This window comes from Lupinus angustifolius, chromosome LG06 (genome assembly GCF_001865875.1).
Source record: "Lupinus angustifolius cultivar Tanjil chromosome LG06, LupAngTanjil_v1.0, whole genome shotgun sequence".
NCBI classification, from domain to species: domain Eukaryota; kingdom Viridiplantae; phylum Streptophyta; class Magnoliopsida; order Fabales; family Fabaceae; genus Lupinus; species Lupinus angustifolius.
The window spans coordinates 21,901,790-21,921,578 of record NC_032014.1 but is presented as its reverse complement, the minus strand read 5'-3'; the positions used below and the strand labels follow the sequence as shown (position 1 = coordinate 21,921,578).

The 19,789-nt window shown below is 29.1% G+C and overlaps 1 protein-coding gene across 1 annotated transcript; it reads right to left on the bottom strand.

Annotated features, from left to right (window-relative positions):
• Positions 945-6,156, bottom strand: LOC109350900. The gene is made up of 6 exons (XM_019592211.1): positions 5,735-6,156; positions 4,725-4,865; positions 2,750-2,824; positions 2,331-2,411; positions 1,508-1,591; positions 945-1,361 (listed from the first exon to the last, which is right to left on the bottom strand). Exons 1-6 carry the CDS (start codon positions 6,027-6,029, stop codon positions 1,192-1,194), a joined length of 846 nt encoding a protein of 281 aa, XP_019447756.1. The 5' UTR covers positions 6,030-6,156; the 3' UTR covers positions 945-1,191.

Here is a 19,789-nt window from a genome sequence, read left to right as displayed (position 1 = left end):
CTACTCTTGGTTACAAATTCCAATCCAGAGTCCTTCATTAATAGTAGAGTTCTTCAATCTTCATGATTCCCTTGGAAATGCAAGAGGCGACAAACTTTGGAGATTGCTTTGGTTTGTGGTGGTTTAAGTCAATTTTGATTATAAGGAATGAAGCGGTTTTTTGACGAAAGAAGCGAGTTATGTGTACCTTTTGGATTTAATTCAAACTAGATCATGAATTTGATTATCTTATTATATAAACCAAAACACTTTATCTTTTGCAAATTGGTACTTGAATCCAAAATTATGTATTAATGTAGTCTCCACAAAGATCAAATCTTAATCTTTCTTTTGTATTGGATGAACACCCCTTATGCTCAATTTAATACAATTCTTATCGAAAACCAAAAGTTTTTGAAACCTAATCACATTTAGAAGCCATAACTTTTTTATCAGAACAAAGGAGATTTATTAATAATAGGATACACATGCTAGACCTTTCATAACAAAAGGTACATTCCAAGCAAAGTTATATTACTTTGCAAAATGTCAACCCTTTCTCATATTTTAAATTATACTCCATAATAATAACTATTATTATAATATTGTGATTTTGGGAGTCTCATAATGATATCATGACCGCAATTGCAAACATATTTACACATTTTATTGCAACTTTCCACAATTGTGATAAAAATAATGTATCTCCAATCACAATTTAAAATCCTAATATAATCTCCACCTAATTAACAAAATAGTAGTATCATGTGTACTCATTTATTTGATATCAACACCTTAAACTAGTCCTTTTGAAATAAAGAGAGGGTCTCAAACTTAAGGACATTCCTAAGAAAATAATGGTATCAAGGTTTTAATATCAAATAATAGTGAGTACTCTTAACCTAATACAAAGGAAAAATAAAATAAAGACCAAAAACTCATATATATATATATATATATATATATTAAGTAAACTTTAGGAAGTTTCTTTGAATTGTCTTTGACCACATGGTCCAAAGAAGAAAGCATGACATATACTATAATGGGTTTAATTAAGCTATTATGAGACACTCAAGTTCCTCATAAAGCCATAGAAAACTTAACTTAAGCCATGGAGCCTTCTCTAACATTACTCCATCACAATTTTTATACTGAATATTTTAAAGTAACATTATTTATTATATATAGATGCAATTTGAGGCTAAAATGGCCTTAGAAATCTTCAGCTTCATCTTCATCTTCATCAGTTAGAGGCACATTAAGATCAAAGTCATAAATGTGATGTGCTTTTGAAGACCCAGCATCATTTTTATTTAAATTACTGCTTCCAGCTTCAGATTCTTGTGCTCCAAATCCATATGGTGAGTCCACAACCTTTAGACCTTTGATCACATAATAACACATATAAATTATCATATATATATATATACACATAGCATATAGTATATTATTAAGAAGCAATATTAACACATTAAAGTTGATTAAGATCAATAAAATATGCATTTAATTATTAGTTTTGATTTTTCACCTTGAGGTTCCAATTTAAGTCCAAGACTAAGAGGAGTTGCTGGCAAGTCCTCATTTTCTTCTACTTTCTTATCCAGCTCTTCACCTTCAATATCACAATAGTAAACAATCATGAAATAAACACATGTTCTATTTTTTATAAGTAAAAAAGTATTACTCATAAGAGTAGTGCAACTTCCATACTCATACAAAAATTCGTTGTCTCAAATTCTATTTTATATTGTCTAACGCTAATAATAATAAAGTAAAAATAATAATAATAAAATTTAATTAATATGTCATGTTTTGATTGGCACATACCAACATACAGGATATGATATAAAACAATAAATATATTCCTAGTACTCATAGATAAAATGAATATTTCAGAATATAAAGCAATACAATCACAGTATGGAATCAAAGACATTATTAAATGAGAGATAAATGTTACATAATAACATACAAAATGTCACATGTAATAATACTTTTATCCCTTTATTTACCATGAAATCATATTTTTGTCATTAAAAATATAAGTAAAAATAACTATTTGCCTCTCAATTAACGAAGATGATACTTGTTCCAACTCTCATAACTATCATGATTTAACTCCCTCATGCAATCAATATGATTTATTTCTTCAATGCCTCAAGTCAATTATGAGCAATGTAGACATTGTAATGGATTATTTGAGTTCCACTTTTCAAAAGAGAAAGCACACAACTCTACACATTCATATATACACATAACATACATTATATTCCATAACTTGAAGAATCATTAACACATTAAAAAGTGGATTAAGATCAGTAAAGTATGCATTATAAGTTTTCAGTTTTCACCTTGAGGTGCTACTTGAAACCCAATAGCTGCAACAGGTGGTGAGTACACAATTCCTACTACTTCATCATCCATTTCTCCACCTTCAATCACAAGAATAAATGATTATAAAATAGAAAAAATGCATTCACTAACTAACCCTGCATGAGTTTTATACACTGTCATTATATTATTTACTATTCATATTGAATCATCGTCGGCTCTTCAAAAAAAGTAATCAAAATGATAGTTAATGACATAATAACTGTGTATAAATTTTTACGCTTACAATGTATAAATATTAAACTCATTATAAAATACATGCATGCACATTACATATCCTACACTATATTCCCCAACTTAAAAGAAGTTACATTATTAACACAATAAAGTATCTAAAGATCAAGAAAGTGTTAAGTATAAATTGGTTTTAGCTTTTTACCTTGAGGTGTCTGTTGAATTCCAAGAGTATTTGGTGAGTCCACAATTCCATATTCTTCCAAATAGACTGATCCATCTTAAATCTCATAATAACATGAAAAATATTAAGTTAATATGGTGGATAAGAGTAGGGGTGGCAATGTGGGCTGGCCCGGCCCGGCCCAGTCCGCCATTGGCCTGCCAAAATAAGGGCTGGCCCGGCCCGGCCCGTATTATTAAAAGGGCTCAAAATGCCAGCCCGGCCCATATTTTGCAGGGCTGGCAGGCTGACGGGCTGGCCCGTTTTCCCTTAAAAATGTACATAATTGAAACTTTTAGACAAAAAATAATCAACAAACTTGATAAATGTCTTTTAAAACAAAAAATCATAAACATAAGTCTATAATATTACAATAACAACATAATATCTTAGCTTAAAACTTGTAAATTCTAAAGAAGAAACCAGTTGCCACGCCCCTCGCACAGCACAGTGTCACACACTTTAGTTTTTTTATTTTTTAACAATGGCCCGTCGGGCCAGCCCGGCCCGGCCCATCTTGGCCCGTCTAAAAAACTGGCTACTAAAACGGGCTGAAAATGGGTTTTTGGGCTAAAATCCTCAGCCCGGCCCGCTAAAAATAGCCATCCGAACGGGCTAGCCCGACGGGCCAAGCCCATATTGCCACCCCTAGATAAGAGTATCACTTATTCTCGTAATTACATTTTATTTAATAAATTCCATTGCTATAAAAAAAAACATGAAAATATCAAATATGAGCACATACACATAACCTAAACTATATTCCCTTTTTTGATAATTAAAATCAAATTTATTAATTGTACATTTAGGTTAAGCATCAAAGTGGAAACACCTCCATCTTCTATGAATGATGAAAGAGTAAAACACATAAACTCAATGCAATCACAGAGCAGAAAAACACAGATAAATATGAAAAGATTCTTATACAATATCAAAAATGACCAACCCCAATCTGAAACTAGTAAAACACACTGGCATGAAATACAATGTTGTTTTTTTATTAGCAAACAAACAAAACTTTATAAATAATGAATATCCAAAACACTACTCCATAAGGTACATGATTAACTGTTCTTAATACAGAGAATGGAGAGGCAAGTGGTGTGTAAAAGTGAACAAAAAGTAACATATATTGACACTTATATCCCTTTTAGGTGTAATGATGTTACACTTCTACCCTTAAAATACAAAGGAAAAAGTCACTTGCCTCTCCATTACTTGAGAGGATTCTACTCCTGAATACTAGCCACAAAATCAATTAAACAGACAAAAATGGAGAGAAAATTAAACCCCCTTGCCTTGTTGAAAATGCAGAAACAATCCAAATTGAAACAACCCTAAATCTATATATTACCTAGCTTAAAAAGAAGCGATACATTAATACAGTATATAGTGCAACAAATCAAGAAAGTGTGCATGTATGAGTTGGGATAGATTATCCTCTAAATTTGTGTTGTTTTTCATTTGGGACTATATTATCTATTGATTATGGCTAGTGGAATATTTATAGGAGGAATTAATGGTAGAAAAAGTGTGCAACATTTCCTAACCTGTTTTTCCTGGTGCTAACAATGTTTTAAATTGTGTTCGTCGTTATGGTTAAGTTATGTTTACTGCAATTGTGAAAAATACGACCAATGCGGACACACTTATAGTTGTAATACCAATACAGAGACACCCGAAATCACAATATTATGTTTGCAAGTGTAATTTAAAACACTAGGTATCACTAAACTGATTCAACTTACTTCTAATGGGGTTTGAGACTTTGAGAATAGTATGATCATGCTAATAAAGAAGTACCATATATATGTTGTGTAGCATAATGAATGATGAGTTACTAATGAAAAAAAATAAAGAAACTCATTCATGGAGCATATTTGAACATATATATAACCGAATATGGTCAATATTCATATATCTTAATTATTATATCATAATTATAATGCATACTAACCATCATCTTCATCAATAATTGGAATATTCAGGTCAAGTTTGGTTCTCTTAGCATCATCATTAGCAATATCCTTTTCCTGTGCTTCAGGATCATTAAGCAGTGATTGATTCTCACTTACTTTCTCTCCACCTTCATCTGCAACTATATAAGGATACACATGGTTGTCATATTAATGAAAAAAGAACATCAAAAACATAATAAGGATGATCAGTGATATTATTTTATAGCTAGAACTGTTAGATTTCTGTATTTGATACAAGATTTGCAAAAAGATCCCCATAGGGTTGTTCTTTAAGACATTCCTAAATACGATATGTTTTCATCATTCTACCTTGGGTAGTAATTTGACTTGATTTTGAAAACTAGGAGTTGCAATAATCAAACTATCAACTTGGCTTTGATACTAACCAATGAATGATTTATACAATTGTAACTGTGGCCGCAATATTACGGACTTCGGAATCTCCATAACAGTATTGCAGTCATATCGGGTGTACTTTCCACCAATTTTCCATAATTATGATAAGCACAATATAACCGTAACCACGATTTAAGATATTCATAATAAAAAATAGATAACGATAGTTAGGTTTGTAGTGGAGTGGTCAATTTGGTTGCTGAGGAACTGATTGGTTTTAAAAAATCAACCTTTTGATTACGTTGTATTGTTAGAACTTATGAAAGTTAAATTTGAGAGTTGGTTCTTCTGTGTTGAGGAATTTTTGATGTTTTTTTAGATTGGTGTATTAATCTTAATCTTTGCTTATTTATGTACGTATAGAAAGGATTCTTTATGAAATTTTTTCTAGACTTGAAGACTACTTGTACTACTAACAAAATTATGCTTTTCTTGTTACAAAATATTGGATGATTTAGAGCAAGTTGTGATTTGAGTGAAACATTGATAATTAGTTCAAGATATAGCTTTACCAATTAGAAATTGATTTTGATTTTTGACATAAGAACAAAGCTATAGAATCAAAAGAAAGATCTATAAAGAATAGTAGTACCTTGAGAAAGCTTTCTCTTGTGACTAACAACACCACTTTCAGCTAAACCCTCATTCTGATTCTTCACATTACTCATCTCAATTATGGGTTGAACTAAATCATCACTTTCTGCTACATGAATAAAAGAATCATGTTGTTCTAACCCTTCATCACCAACTTCAGTTTCAGCAACAACACTATCAACCTTTTGATTCATATCATCAATAATCATATCATTACTTTTATGATCATCATCATTTGGAGAAAGTGGCTGCTGCATCTTAGTGATGAAATCTTCTACAATATTATTCTCCATGGCTAAGCAAAATGATCTTAAAACTCAAAAAATATTATGAATTGGTATATATGTTTTGGGTGGCTAGGTAGATTTCATACTTAGGAGAATGTAACAAAATCACTTTGGTTAAAGAAAATGTTGATAAGGATTCATGGTATATAGCTCAAAAATCTAAATTGAAATTCAAGCATGAGGACAAATGCAGTTACAAAAGTTCAATATTCTTACCGGGATTCAATGCTTTTGTTAATGAGATATATACTACATTATTAAATTTCTAGCTTCACATTTATATTTTTTCACTATGTAATAATAACATAAATTTATTATCATGGATGGTTATATGGGAAAAAGATATACATGGTAATTGGTTCATTCATTTATCGATCACAAGTCAAAATGCATTTATTCTTTATTTCCTTGTGTGATTAATTCATTTCAATGATCATATTTAAAGAAATTTTGTAATGTTATTAATTATTTGATTTTAATTATATATATTTAACTAGTAATTTAACATATGAAATGGATGAGATGTGATTTCTATTTTTTTTATCCATACGATATAACTTAGAAAGAGAAAAAAATATTATTTATTTAAAATACATTCATGTATAAACATATTTAATTTTTAATGGTATTGTCAATCAAATAATTTATCATATAAAATACCAACCATATAATAAGAGTTGTTATAAAAAAAATTATACAATAGAGTTGAATAATTTTCCTTTTTTAGTAAAATGATCTAAAATCTAAAACAATAAAAAATTCATAATTGTATGACAATTGGAACGTGCCAGCTTTTGTAATGTTTATTTCAAAATTTCATTGTTTAATTAACAAAATTAATTTGCAAGATATATGGATATGATAACGCTAAATTGATGATGTTTTCTCTCATATACTAAAATTTAAGTTTGTTTGTTTTTTCGTAAAAAAATATATTTTCTATATCGTGTACCTGCTATAGTTGTCTATAATTTCATGGCAGTTAAGACCAATCTTAACTATATTTTAAAATTAAGATAATTCTAGAGAAATAATTCAAATTGTGATTTTTTATTAAATATATAAAGAGATATTAATTAAATACACTATATCATGTAAATATAAATCTTTGAAAATATGGAACTGAATGCACGGTTTTAAATCTTTGAAAATACGCTTTCTCTCTTAACATTTAAAAACGAGAAAATAAGTTGCCTATCAAAATTTAAAATAAAAAATAATTAGAAGATAGCCTTATGAGTTAAGATATTAAAGACTTTTTTTAAAAAGAAGATAAACAAAAAGGTCAAATAAATTGAGAGACATTTACTCCCATTTATATATAAGAGAGTTGATAAACAAAATAATTACTTAAATTGGAAAAATAATATTAAATACAATAAATTACATATTATTGTATGATTTCTAAATAAATTAGTATGAATATGAAATAAATGTTGTACATTATATTAATATAAAACAATAAATAATATTTTTAGTATAACTACTACCAATCGCATAATTTTTTGGGTAAGAAACAATTTTCTTTTTTATGTGTATTACGGTCACTTCTAGTAAGTGTCTCTCGCACAATATAATAAATAATATGATATAATAATATAAATATTGAATAATAAATATACTATGAAATAATAATAAAACATTAATTTATTAGATTACTTTTAATATTATAAAAATACATTAATTTAAAAGCATCCAAAATTATAAATGATGAATAAAAGCTTCCTTTTTGGATCATCCTTTTTTTGTTGTTGCTAATAATGGCTTTTGGATCAATGAAAAATGGATAAGCTTGCAACCTCATATTTTAATTGGGTTGCTAAGTTTATTAATGGTGCATGATGTGTTGACAGTATAAAAAACTTATGTAAATTTTTTTACACTGTCAGTGTATAGACTTTAAACTCTTTCCTTAAACACTACATGACCTTATGTAATTTCTTCCTGACCTTTTATCATTTTTGTATTTTTTTCCCTTGTACCTTTAGACATCTCTAATAATATTATTTTTTCCTATAAAAAAATATTGTGAATAATAAAAAATCATGTTTCGAATAATAAGATATCAGATAATGATAATATTTTAATAATTAATAGTAATAAATTAAATGTTTATGAAAAGATTGATCAATTGATGATTCATTTTCATTCAAGTTTCACCTATTTTCTTGTCGCTTCCTTCTTTTCTGATTGATAATTCGCTGTTATTTTCATTTCTTGTTATTGTGGCATATTAATTTTCTTTTTTCTAATGAGTTAATTAGATTGTCATGAAAATTAAGATAATTAGACTGTCCTTTTTGTTGAAGATAAACAAAGAGGGCCGATGAACTTATGAGTAACAGTGGTAAATGGATGGATTGTATTGATTTGGATTTTGATCATAATAAAAAAATGAAAGTCATATAAATATACTAAAACATATTTTAGATTATTCAATTCGTTCATATATAAATTTAATGGATAAATTTGAATTGATCCATAAAACTACTTTAATGGATGGATATTCATTATATTTGATTTTTAATAAGAACATAAAGTACTTTATAAAAAAGTACTTTTAAAAGAATCCACTTTTTAAAAAAAAAATCATAAACAATTACCTTTTAAAAAAATCATTTATTAAAGAAGATAATGTTTTTTACAAAAAAAAATCATTTATTAAAGAAGATAATGTTTTTTACAAAAAAAAATCATTTATTAAAGAAGATAATGTTTTTTACAAAAAAAAATCATTTATTAAAGAAGATAATGTTTTTTACAAAAAAAAAAAATCACTTCTGAAACAAGTTATTTTTTTAAGAAACAATTTATAAAAGTGATATTCTGAATGTTTTATAATATTATTGATATGACACTACCTGAACAAAAAAGTGAGAGTTGAAATAGCAAAGAAAATTGAAAAAACAACATATAATATTTTTGAATATTTGTATATTTTTGGATAGACTGGATATTTATCCAAATGGATATATCAATGAATACTTATTAGATATAATGGATAAATTCGAATTCATCCATCATTATAACTCATTATCCATTTAAATTAAGTAACTCTATTGGACGTGTTGGGATTAATTTAATTTTTTTAGATTTGGATGGAATATGGATTGTAGATAATTTTGTACCTCTAATTATTAAAAAATGTATTCACAATCATATTTAAGATATTGATGAAAAGTATAATAAAATAAATAGGAAAATGAATAAAACAATATGAAATACAATAAGTGATAGTGTTGTTTGGATCGGACCCTTCAAAACTGGGACCATACCAACTTACAAGCCAGAAAGTTGCCTAGTTAATCAGCTCATTTTAAACCGCTAAAAACCCGGTCAAAATGATTTAAACCATTTTAAATGTAGTTGTTGGTGTGAACATTTAATTTTATCCGGCCCATTTTAAAAAAAAGTATAAAAAATAAATTTCAAACTACAAAAATATAAATAAATAAAAAGGTATTTAGGTGCGCTCGCGTATGAGAAACACTTACAAAATGCTGTTTTTCATTGGTATTTGCGCTCAGTGCAGTAAATTTTACTTATTTCGATGATACAACCGTTCACATTGAAGAATTATAGTTAGGAATAACATATCCACAATTCAGCTCGATCTAATGGTGAATGAATGAGTTATCGTGATTTTACTCTGACAACTCATGGTTGAATTCATGTTTTTTTTCCAAAACTTATATTTTTGCAAATTTTTAATTATATTTTGATACAATTTCATTCATTTGAGTTTATTAAGTAATTAAATTGTTATAAAAAATATATAAAATATAATCATTTGAACACTTATCAGTAATTAAATTAGATGAAGTTAATCATATTTTGATACAATTTCATTCATTTCAGTTTATTAAGTAATTAAATTGTTATAAAAATATATAAAATATAGAGTAAATTACACTGATACTCCCTGAGTTTTAGTGAAATTACACAAACCACCCCTTACTTTTCTACACCTACACAAACCCCTTAATTTTTATACTTTCATTACACTGACTACCCTTACATGAAAATTAAATGTAATCTTTTAAACAAAAAATGTAATAAATACAATTAAGTTAAACAAAGATGATATATTGTGGAGACAAGTCCAAATAATATGAGTTGATACATCTTTATTATTTTTGGTTCGTTATGATATAATATAAGAGCGATTTAAACAATATATCTTTAGAATTGTTGATGCATTTTGTAACAAAAAATAATAAAGATACATTGATTTGTATATTATTTGGACTTTTCTCCACAATATATCATGTTTTGTTTAACTTAATTACATTCATCACATTTTTTATTTAAAAGATTATATTTATTTATCATGCAGGGGTAGTTAGTGTAATGAAAGTATAAAAATTAGGGGGTTTGTGTAGGTGTAGAAAAGTGAGGGGTGATTTGTATAATTTCACTAAAACTCAGGGGATGTTAATGTAATTAACTCTAAAATATAATCATTTGAACACTTATCAATAATTAAATTAGATGAAGTTAACCTTTTAAATATATTTTATTTATTCTTCATCATATTGTTAGTTAAATAAACTATTTTTGACAAATGTTGTTTTTGAAAATAAATTAGCAAACACAATTCAACCATCCCATATTTGCGTGTGGTACTTCACATATAAGATTCTTTAATCCATCATAACATCCATGGGGTCTACTTATAATATTTCATGTTGACTATAATGTGACCGGAGAGTTCCATTATTATCGGGTTTGGAAAGAGTGAAGAGTTATAAGTGAGATATTAAGTCTTGAACTAAAACTTCAAGATATTAATTTCTTGTGCATTTTCCACTTATAAACTCTTTCATCCATCGCGCATATCCAATGTGAGACTCCACACTTGAATAAATTCAACAATCTCCCCCTCAAGTGTGGGTACCACACACTTTCCTATATGCTTCCCCTTAAGTCCACCATGTCTCAGCTGAACTATCGGCTCTAATACCACTTGTTAGACTAGAATGTGATTAGGGAGTCTTCAACCACCCGGGAGTTCCATTGTTACTAGGGGTATGGGAAGAGTGAAGAATCACAAGTGATATATCATGTCTTGAACCAAAATCTTAAGGCATTAGTTCCACGAGTTTTTTCCACTTATAAAATTTTTCACTCCTCTTCGCATATCCAATATGAAACTTCACACTTGAATAAATTCAACCATTGATCACAACTTCATTGAATAAGGGGTCCCAAGATAAAATAGGAGAAAATGATATAAGACTCATTAATCACAACTTCAAGGACTAAGGGATTGAAAGATTTTGAAGAGTTTCAGAAAGTCTCTAAAACTCTCTACATGTTTATTTTCATAGTTCTCCTAATTTATAGTTTTTATAGAGATAAAATGTCAAAATACCTAAAAATATTTTTAGTAAAATTATATAATTACATTATTGTTTATTTCCCATTTTAATTACATTTTTAAACAAAAATAAAAATATTATTACATTATTATTATTTTATTATTCTCTCATCTAAATTTCATACTCTCAAACAAGGGAGATGGTTGCCTTCCGTTTTCATTCCGTTCCTCCTCCTTTAATTTCTAACAATTTAATTTCTCTCTTTCCCTTTCTCTCATGACTTCTAAACATGACCTAAGATTCTACTTAAAACTTTACATGACCACCACAACTTTAATGAATAAGGGGTCCTAACAAATAAGATCCCTTAATCACAACTTCAAAGGATACCAGTGGTCTACTTATAAAATTATGTAATTACAACATAAATGAGTAAGTAGGTCATACGTGTGAAGAATATTTTGGTCATGACTTTGGTATGGTTTTGATGAAGACATCAAGATCACACCCAAAAAAGGAAAAAGGAAGAAAATGTTGAAGATACATGAAGATCAAGTTTCAATCAGAGTTTAAGTTTTCAATAGGTACTTCTATCCTTTACACTCCAATACAATTAGTAAGTGATGCTTAAAAGAAAATTAAAAACTATTTTGAAAAGGAATTGAAAACTCATAGACAAAGTTAAACAGGTTAGTAGATCTTGGTAACGTATTAGCTGAATTGTGTGATAGTTGGTAACAGATTACTGAACAACGTAATAGATTATCTGACTGAGTAAACAATTACCCAACAATAACTGACACAGAGTACTTGAATAAATCAATGATTAATCAATTACATCTCTCAGCATAAAGTTTAAGTAATTGATTATATCATGGTGTAACCGATACATAGGGTTGTTACAACCAAATTTTCAAATCTAACTGAAAAACTTTCATTTAAACTCAATGGGATCATTCCAATCGTGTTCTAACTTCATGGAATGGTATAATGGCTAATTAGAAGCCTATTTAGGCATCAAGACTCTCATTTGAAAACCAATCAATACACACGAATTATACACAATTTCATATACAATTTATGCACTTTTTCTTGTAACTTTTATTCTAAACTATAAAAACTTTTATGAAGTTGTATCAAGTGCAAATGTTTAAAGTTTTCATACTTAATTCATTCAAGAGCATTGTACTACATGCATTGAGTCTAAGATTGCTAGTTATAGAAATGTTATATCTTGTAAAGATAATCTTGTCATAGAATTCATTCTTCAAACATGTTGTAAACTTGTCATCACAAGAGTGTGGTGAGAAGGGGAAAGAAAGTAATTGGAAAGGTTGTTTTCTAAGAGTGTGAGGTATTTGTGAGTGTGTAAGGTACAAGGAGTCACAGGGAGAAAGATTATAATTTCAACTCAAAATATCTAGTAAAGAAATATCTTGTGCTGCAAGAGTACTAGACGTAGTCTTTAGTGGATAAGAATGTGAACCAGTATCAAAATCATGTGTTCTTTCTTCTCTCTACTATATCTCTTTATTTTGAAGTTATCTATTGGTAATCTTTCTACAATATTTATGCTGTATAAACACTTTGGTATCTTAGCAAAAAAATTAACCATTACCACATACAACTAATTCATTTCCCTTCTTAGTTGTCATCTAATACTTACAATTGGTACTCGAGCTTGTTTGGGTAAATTACTCCCAAAGATCCTACACTTTTAGATGACCTCTAGATCGTTTTTGGGTGAAGGCTCCAACATTAATCACCCTCCAAGTTTTGTTGGAGAATGCTATGACTTTTAGAAAATCAGGATGAGAGTCTTTATAGAACTCAAGACCTTAATATTTGGATGTGATTGAGGAAAGATCTTATTGTGAACACCCATTTTTGTCCGGCCCAGAAAAAGTCCAAACATTTTTAAATAAAAATAATAAATTATCTTCATTTTATTTATTTCAGAATTTTTAATGTATAAAAATAATAAAACTATTTAAATGAAATTTGATAATTATTTTCGAAATTATTAAATATAACAAAACAAAATCAAGTTCCTAAATCTAAATGATTAGGTTAACTAAAAATTCGAAAAATAATAAACAAATGAAGTTCCTAAATCCAAGTGATTAGGTTAACTGAAAATTCAAAATAATAATAAATTGATGTTGATAGGGTTCCTAGATCCAAGTTGTTAGGTTAACCAAAGGTTCAAAACTAAAATAAATTAAGAAATCAATTTTAGGAAATAAAAATTTTGAATTAGGAATATGTCACTATGAACTCATACTCTTTTTCAAAAAGAGAAAGAAAAAATGTTTTTTTATTTATTTTAATTTTTCGAAATTTTTAATATTAAATGTATAGGAAATAATTAATTTTATTTTTATTCATATTTTATAAAAAAATTCGAAACAACTTAAATATACTAACAACCTAATTTAAATTTGAAAAATGAATAACATAAAATTATTAAAATAATATGAAAAGATAGAGTCAAACCAGTCTGTTAAGATCCCTAAAATTAAGAGATTAAATTTATTTGAATTCAAAATTTTGTTAACTGAAATGTTAGGATTCAGTGGTTAAAAGTTCACAATAAATAGAACCTGTAGTGAACCTAAAAAGTTTACACTAGAGACACTATAAACACTGAGAAAACAAAAAGAGTCATGGTGGAGAGAAAAAGTGAGGGTGGTGGAATCAGTGCAGATTTAAACACACTGTTCCCATGCACTTGCGCATCACAACTGTGGGATCATCATACACATGTTTGCTTTACATTGACTTTGGATCGTCCAATCAGATTGGGAAAATTAGCTTAGTTACATTGCACTTTGCTTCATTGGATTGCAACCACTTTGAGAGCAAGTGATTCCATGCGGAGGAGTGCACGCTTATCTCTGTGCACTCTTCCTTTCCACCAACTGGAAAATGCCAAATGTCCAGGGTCCCCACTTGCAACACTACATCCAATCACATGCTGCCATGTGTCCTCTAGTCTACCAACTATTCCTACTTCCATTAATTCAATTTTCTATATTTCAAAGGCTATAAGGTCCTATTTTTTCTATTTATTTATTTCTTTTATTAGTTCAACAACAAAATATTAGTTAATAAATAAAGAATTAAATTATTTATATATAATTTTTAAACACTTTCGTTAATTAGTTGATACAAGAATATAATATTTACAATAATGAATAATTATTAGTAATATTTTATAGGAATAGTAACAACAAAAAGAGATAAAAATTATTTTAATATTGTTAACAATTAACAAACTTTTTTATGACTTTTTAGCAATTAATTAAATTGTTTACTTTCTATAAATAACTAAAATTATGATTAACAAAAATTTGAACATTTTTAATAAACAAGTAAAGTATGACATTATCATAAACACTTTTCAAAAAATAAAATAATTTTGAGAATTAATCAAAGATTGAGAGAATGTCGCCTTGAAGGCCTCTTTCTTCTCAGATGATCTTCGAAAGGTCGCGCTACGCTCAGTTACATTTTTTAAATAACAAAATAAAAAACCTTTTTTATAACAAACAAAACTTGCAAAATATATATTTTTGACTAAAAAATATATTTTCTTTAATTAAAATACACTCAACCAATAAACCATTTTCTACTTAAAGAGAACTACGTAAGCTTTGATCCCCTTAATAGGGGTACGTAGGACTAAAGTCAATCTTGTCAGGCTCAATAATAAAAATAAATAATATTTTTCATAAAGTAACTAATTAATCAGAAAATTTAATAAATAATAATAATAATAATAATGTCATATATTTTAATGAAGGGTACCGCTTAAGGCAGGCGGATAAGGTGCTAATACCTTCCCTATTTTGTAACCGACTCCCGAACCTGAATATCAAAATCCGAAAGCCCAATGTGATTGGGCTTTAAAGATTTTTCTACATTTTTAACTATAAAATGTAGTGGCGACTCTAAAAAAAGTCGCGCAGCCGAAAATCGGGGTGCGACACTTATGAACCCTTTACAATAATCAATAGTGTAAGGGAAATCAAACCTAAATCAACTTGGAATGATGAAGATAAGAAGAAAGTCCAATATGACCTCAAAGCCAAAAACATCTCCATTTCAGTCCTAGGAATCGATGAATTCTTTAGAGTGTCAAATTGCAAATCGGAAAAAGAAATGTGGGACACTCTATAAAGTACACACGAAGGTTCGGAAGAAGTCAAGTGGTCTAGACTCAATACTCTATCCTAAGAGTATGAGATATTCCGAACGAAACCAGGAGAGACAATTCTTTATCTCCAAAAGAGGTTTAACCATCTTACAAATCACTTGATTACATTGGGAAATGTGCTATCAAATAGTAATTTGAACTTGAAAGTTCCAAGATCATGAACGAGATAATGACAACCTAAAATGACACTCATCTCTGAAAAGAAAAGCTTATTAAAAATATCCTTAACTATACTTTCTGGCAAACTACAGAAACATGAGTTGGAATTAAGCTAACTTGACCAACATGAAGAACAAAAAAATAAGAGAAAAAATATCTCTATTAAGGTAAAGGCAGAAATATATGCATACATATGAAATCACTATGTTACTTGAAATTTTTGTTTGTTTGCTATGAATATATATGGGCCATTGGATTCAAAAACATTAATCCAATAACACAAGTCGAGGAGAAACTATACATCCCCATTCAAGAAAAAAAGAAAAAACTACATAAGGATAAGACCAAATATAATATAGGTGGTAGATATGTAATCCCTCTTGACCTATAAATTTATTGAGTTTTTCACTTATTAAACTTAAATATCCTAACAGTATTTATTATCCCAAAGAGGAAGTTTTTCATGATTCGAACTCATAATCACATAGATTTATAATTATAGATTTCATTGAGTCACTATCACTAAATTAATAATGTAAAACATTAACCTTTATATGTGATTTATCTCGGCTTATTAATTCATTGAGTGTGCTACATATTAAGTTTAAATGTTCACATAATATTTTATTTACATAAAGGGAGTCTCATCCTACTCAAACATGTGATTGGATGGACTTATTGTCATTGATGTTATTAAGTTGTTACCAGTAAGCTAATAATACAAAACCTCAACCTTGACATGTGACTCATCTTGACCATGAATTTACTAAGCATGTCATTTGTTTAGCTTAAATATTTTGAAGTTATCTATTGGTAATCTTTCTGCAATATTTCCACTGCATAAACATTTTGATATCTTAACAGAAAATTTGACCATTACCACATACAACTATTTCACCCCCTCTTAGTTGTCATCTAATACTTACAATTGGCATAAGAGTTTGTTTGAGTAAATTACTCCCAAAGATCCTACACTTTTAGATGACCTCTAGATCCTTTTTGGGTGAAGGCTCCAACATCAATCGCCCTCCAAGTTTCGTTGGAAAATGCTATGACTTTTAGAAAATCAGGATGAGAGTCTTTATAGAATCTCAAGACCTTGATATTTGGAATGCGGTTGAGGAATAACCTTATGAAACCTTTATAGTAATAAAAAATGTAAGGGAAGTCAAACCTAAATCAACCTGGAATGATGAGGATAAGAATAAAGTCTAATATGACCTTAAAGCCAAAAACATCCCCACTTCAACCTTAGGAATCGATGAATTCTTTAGAGTGTCAAATTGCAAATTGAAAAATGAAATGTGGGACACTGTATAAACCACATACGAAGGACTGAAGAATTCGAGTGGTCTAGACTCAATATTCTATCCCAAGAGTATGAGATATTCCGCATGAAACCAGGAGAGAAAATTCTCGATCTCCAAAAAGGTTTACCCATCTTACAAATCACTTGATTGCATTGAGAAAGATGCTATTAAATAGTAACTTCAACTTGAAAGTTCTAAGATCACTAACCAGATAATAACAACTTGAAGTGACAACCATCTTTGAAAAAAACTTATAAAAAATGTCCTTAGCTATACTTTTTGGTAAACTACATAAATATGAATTGGAATTAAGCTAACTTGACTAACATGAGGAACAAGAAAATAATAGAAAAAATATCTCTAAAAGCAGAAGTATATGCATATACGTGAAATTACTATGTTATGCTATATTTCATATTGGATTTTTTGTTTGTTTGCTATGAATATGTATGGGCCATTGGATTCAAAAACATTCATCCAATAACACAAGTCTAGGAGAAACTATACAGCCAGCCCCAGTGAAGGAAAAAGAAAAACTACATAAGGGTAGGATCAAATATAATATATGTGGTAGATATGCGATCCTTTTGGCTTATAAATTATTGAGTTTTTTACTTACTAAACTTAAATATCTTGACAATATTTATTATCTCAAAAAGAAAGTCTTTCATGATTCGAACTCATAATCATATAGATTTATAATTATAAATTTCATTAAGCTGTTATCACTAAATTAATAATGTAAAATATCAATCTTTATATGTAACTTATCTCGACCTATTAATTTATTAAATGTGTTACCTATTAAGCTTAAATATTCACGTAATATTTTATTTACATAAAGGGAGTCTTATCCGACTCAAACACGTGATTGGATGGACTTATTGTCATAGATTTTATTATGTTGTTACCACTAAGTTAATAATACAAAACCTCAACCTTAACATGTGATTCATCTCGACCATAAGTTTACTAAGCATGTCATTTATTTATCATTGCAATATTTTATTTCTCCCTTAAATAAAATCTCTTGCGACTCGAACACATGACCCGGTGATAATCATATATTTCATTCGGTCATTATCACTGTTCCTACCCGGCGAACCGAAGAGGCGCATGCCTGGTCGCCGAGGTAGGTCCCGTGTGTTGGGACCACCAAAGTTGACCTTAGAGACAGCATGCCTTCGGTACCTCACCAACCCACCTGCCAACACGGCAGACAGACTGCAGAACGACTACCAAACCAACCACAGGCTAAAAGACAAGAGTGGCACAGTGTTACGGTCTTGGCAGACCGCCTGACACAGGAAAAGCAACCCCCGACAATGCCTTTGGTCGGCCATGCGTCGCACCACCTGCCAAGAGCCCAAAGTCAACTCTCCCTTCTATAAATAGGATCTTTACCAACAGGAAATATCTTAACCTCTTTACTCTTTAACATTACTCACTCTAGTACTCTCAACATTCATTGTTCTCATATTCCCATTCGCTTAGTTCATACACTGACTTGATCGTCGGAGAGCCTTTTCAGGTACCTCCACCGGCGGGTCCAGCTCTCCTATCTCATCTTGCTACTTTGACGACTATCCTCTTCTCCATCCTCAGCAACTGATCAACCATTATCCGTACCTTTGTGTTCTAGGAAAGAACAATCACTAAGCTTAAATACCGAATGTTGTTGAGGGAAAGCAGTTGTTATGCAATACAATCCTAATATGCAATGTCATTTTAATTCAGATCAGTCCATAAAACATTTTTTAAAACGGAACAAATTGAATGGAATTCTATATTAACGAAATTACAGAAGTTTTTTAGGGTGTGATCGTCATACAATATGACCCTCGTAAGTGAGACTTTATTCTTGGGATTTGAATGTCAGAGTTGTGAGGGGATGAATTTCTTGAACAAAAGCACAGTGGAATCTCAATTGAAACTTGGAACTATTGGAGCAATGAATATTGACATTTATCTCTTCATGTTGACCTTATTTTTTTATTTGCAAGTTGAGTTTCGGGTGGGTAAAAAGAAAAAAAGAAGTTGGAAGGCATAAAAAAACTTATAAAATTACTAAATCGTTTATTTCTCTTCTTTCCTTTAGAAATACTAACTCGCAAAAATTTTGTTGTAATCTTATTAGCATCTTTGTCACCTTCCATGTTGCTTGGACAATTATTAGAAGAAAAAAATATGTATGCATCAATAATATATGAATTTCATATATTGTCACTATATTATCCACCATTCATATTTAATTATTTTTTACTCTTCTAAAAAAATAATTAAAATGAATAGTGAATATGCACCAATAATGCATAAATATTATGCTCTTATTAAAATGTTTAGATTTTAATATATCATTTTCAATACTAAGTATCGATTTTTAAGTCCTAAAATAATGCCCGACAATTACAGAAGGCTTCTACAGTTTATTATAGTAAGAATGAAAAGAGAGAATTAGATTTGGTTGTACTATTTTTTTGGTTCCTTGGTTTCCGTTGAACTTTCCTAGAAGATGGCAAAAGAGACTATAGGATTGTTGATTGTGTATAATTTTGTTCAGTTGAAATGAAAATTTACATTTACCTAAAAAATAAGAGCTTGGTGAACCTTTAAATAACTGTCTCTGTATGGTTTTGTAAACTTTGAAAACCATGACATTTCAAACAATTACAAACATTTGCGATTAATGCGACCTCAATTACAGCCGCGACTCTCAAAACCTTGACATACCAATGTATATGGTTTTGGCGATTCCTA

Excerpts from the sequence above, each read along its gene's own strand:
- LOC109350900 (XM_019592211.1), bottom strand. The coding sequence starts at position 6,029 with ATGGAGAATAATATTGTAGAAGATTTCATCACTAAGATGCAGCAGCCA. Across the intron at positions 2,412-2,749 it reads AATTCAACAGACACCTCAAG|GTGGAGAAATGGATGATGAA; the intron begins GTAAAAAGCTAA and ends TTGTGATTGAAG. Across the intron at positions 1,362-1,507 it reads ACTTAAATTGGAACCTCAAG|GTCTAAAGGTTGTGGACTCA; the intron begins GTGAAAAATCAA and ends ATGTGATCAAAG.